This window comes from Rhinopithecus bieti, unplaced genomic scaffold, assembly GCF_001698545.2.
Source record: "Rhinopithecus bieti isolate Rb0 unplaced genomic scaffold, ASM169854v2 scaffold_10351, whole genome shotgun sequence".
NCBI lineage: Eukaryota > Metazoa > Chordata > Mammalia > Primates > Cercopithecidae > Rhinopithecus > Rhinopithecus bieti.
Window position 1 is genome coordinate 147,404 of NW_016806805.1, and position 3,221 is coordinate 150,624.

General features: G+C 41.1%; 1 protein-coding gene across 2 annotated transcripts in view; it reads left to right on the plus strand.

Moving 5' to 3' along the window:
• ZNF365 (zinc finger protein 365) overlaps window positions 1-3,221 on the plus strand; it is a 31,775-nt gene that overhangs the window by 15,057 nt on the left and 13,497 nt on the right. For both annotated transcript variants that reach the window (XM_017877563.1, XM_017877564.1), the window contains exon 3: window positions 2,152-2,332. In XM_017877563.1, the coding sequence (XP_017733052.1) occupies window positions 2,152-2,332 (181 nt within the window). The remainder of the gene's footprint in view (window positions 1-2,151; window positions 2,333-3,221) is intronic.

Genomic DNA, 3,221 nt, shown 5'->3' on the forward strand with positions numbered 1-3,221 from the left:
AAAAAAAAAAAAAAAAAAAAAAAAAAAAATTGACTTGTGTTCATGGCCTGAATAATGAAGACCTTGAAAAGTACACATCTTCTATGGAGGGCTAATATGGAAACATCTGGAAATAAACTTGAAACTTGATGATTAAAAAAATTCTTTTCCAGAGGGACTCTTATTTCTTGTGTGTGGATATTTCTTAGCTACTGAAAGATGATGGAATTATTATGGAGTTAGGGTTTATGTTTGATCCTGGATAGGAAACTAGAAAAAACGGAGGCTGGTATCACTAGCATTTCTTTGAGTGAATCATTATTAGAGCCAACCTGTTATCTGTTTTTATAAATATGTAATTCCCAAAGTTTCGTAGGGATGTGTGATTCTATAGGAAGTGTCAGAATAAGTTTCAGTATGGCCAAGTGTGGCGTAATATATTTGTGAGAGAAAAATCATGACTAATTGTAAAAGTGGCACACTGACTGGTAGTACAGAAGAAAAGAGCTGGAAGTCACTACCAGCTGTTTTGCAAAGATCTTATGTAAAACTCTGGCTTCCTGAACCAGACTTCCCTGAAGTTCTACTCAAGAGAATTATAGAGCGCAGTAGAAAAAAAGATCAAGTGGAGGTTGAGAAGATGCAGAGAAGCCAATGAATTTAATTGACTGTCTAGAACAACTGAATGAGGTTAGATAAACAAAAATTAGCATTCACGAATCAAAATTGAAAGAACTGAAAGGACAGAAAGTAGAGTCTTTAGAATCTTGGGTAAGTTAAACATGGCAAAAACAATGAGAGGACGTTCCTTGAAGATTGAGAGAGATTTTGGAGACATCTAAAGGAAAGACTACCCAACGGATAGTAAAATTATGGAACTCATTAGCTCCAGGGGGTCTGGCAGAACATACAAGGGTGATGACTAAAAGGATATTCATGGCTTCTTATTAAGTGAAGACAATATGGTGGAGAGAACTCTAGCAATATACACCTGTTCATAGTGGTCCTTGGCCTGGGAAAGAGGGTGTGGAGAGAGGGGAATTGAGAGTTGAGGGCCAGGTAGGAAAAGAAGGAAAACTGTGTGTGTATGTGTGCTTGGGTGGATGTGTTTGGGGATGAGTGTGATGCTCATGAGGATGGCTAACAAGATAATGGTGGTGGTCTCAGGATAATGGAGTTTCAGGTGATCTTTCCTTTTTTATATTTCTAATGGGTTATTTGAATTTTTTAAATAAAGAGCTTATTTATAAATCAGAAAAAAATACTATTTTCATATTTCCATTAAAAATGAAAGCAAAATATAAGATGGTAAGAAAGTTATTAGAATTTTTCTGGATTTGTAATCTACTTGTGAATTATGTAGTTGAAGTATTTTGCTCAGCTTCTTACGGGAGGGCAACCCATGCATTGCTTCTCTTATGTCAGCATTAGAATAGTTTTCCTGGTGGTCTTTGGGTTGACCTCATGGTAGCTGCATAGGCTGTTTTGTTCTTAGCTGAAAAAATGTACTTTTGGACAAGATGACTCATTTGATGTGCTGTTTTGGTGCTCAGCTTGGTCTCTTGCTCCTATGCTTTCTCTCCCTGTAGAGTTTTCTCTCTCAATCGCCAGACTTTAAAAATCCAAGTCAGAGCTTATCTTAAAAACAATGCATCCAATGGTTTCCTATCTCATTTGTAATAAAACCGGAAGTCTCACAGTGACCTGTGAGGCCCTACCTGGCTCCCTCCTCCATATAACCCCTTACTGTACCTCATACCCATCTGCATGTCCCTGGTTTGCTCTTGCTAAACACCTGCATGGCTTCTTCCTCAGGTCTCCGTTCAAATGTCACCCCATTCAAAAGGTCGTTTCTAACTTTGCTTTTTAAAATATTATTCACTCCTTTCCTTCCTCTGTCACTGTCCCCTTGCACCCAGTTTCAATTTTCTTAGCACCTGTGACCATCTGACATATATTTATTTGTATGTTTTATAGTGACTATCTTCTTCTACTAAAATACAGTCTCTAAATGTAATCACTAAGAGTTGATTACCTCTTTCATCATTGCCGTGGAGTACTACTGCCTAGGGTGGTAACTGACAAATAGTAGGCACTCAATAAATATGTGTTGAATGAGTGAATTCCTTGCCTCATATTTCCATTTTGTGTTCTGACATTTTTGCCTTACAGAGAAGTTGTCACATTCAACCATTTCCTGGAAGCGGCAGCTGAGAAGGAGGTTCAAGGGAAAGCCCGGCTCCAGGACTTTATTGAGAATCTGTTACAGCGGGTAGAACTGGCAGAGAAGCAGCTGGAGTACTATCAGAGCCAACAGGCCTCTGGCTTTGGCCGTGACCTCAGCGGGCACGTGGTGAGTCACCCTGGACTGGCCACCAAGTGTTAGGTCCCTGTGGTTGGTGAGAATGGGCTGAGGACAGAGAAAAGGGCGCTGGGTGACTTGCAGGGACTCTCTAGACATCATTTGAGAGTATTGCCTGGGCCATGCCTATATTGTGGAAATGTTACCTGGGAGTCCAGGATGCCTGGAAATAAGGTAAATGCTGCGTGTGCTGTTTCCAGTCCCTCTTCACCCTCCCACTCCACACCATGCTGAGTTGGTAGAAATATATGTATTTTTTAAATTTGTAAAATAGAAGAGTTTGAAGTATCCAAAGAAATCATTCATTTCAGTTTTGATGTTCAGGTAGCTCGGAAGTTATTATCATGTTTTGGAGCTCTTCAAGAAAATCTTATGGCCGGGCGCAGTGGCTCAAGCCTGTAATCCCAGCACTTTGGGAGGCCGAGGCGGGCGGATCACAAGGTCAGGAGGTCGAGACCATCCTGGCTAACACAGTGAAACCCCGTCTCCACTTAAAAAAATACAAAAAATTAGCCGGGCGAGATGGCGGCGCCTGTAGTCCCAGCTACTCGGGAGGCTGAGGCAGGAGAATGGCGTGGACCCGGGAGGCGGAGCTTGCAGTGAGCTGAGATCCGGCCACTGCACTCCAGCCTGGGCGACAGAGCGAGACTCCGTCTCAAAAAAAAAAAAGAAAAGAAAAGAAAAGATGTTTAACATCATTAATCAGCAGAGAAACACAAATTAAAACACAGTGAAATGGCATCTTACCCCAGTTAAAATGGCTTTTATCCAAAAGACAGGCAATAACAAATGCTAGCGAGGATGTGAAGAAAAGGGAACCCTCATACACTGTTGGTGAGAATGTAAATTAGTATAGCCACTATGGAGAACAGTTTGGAGG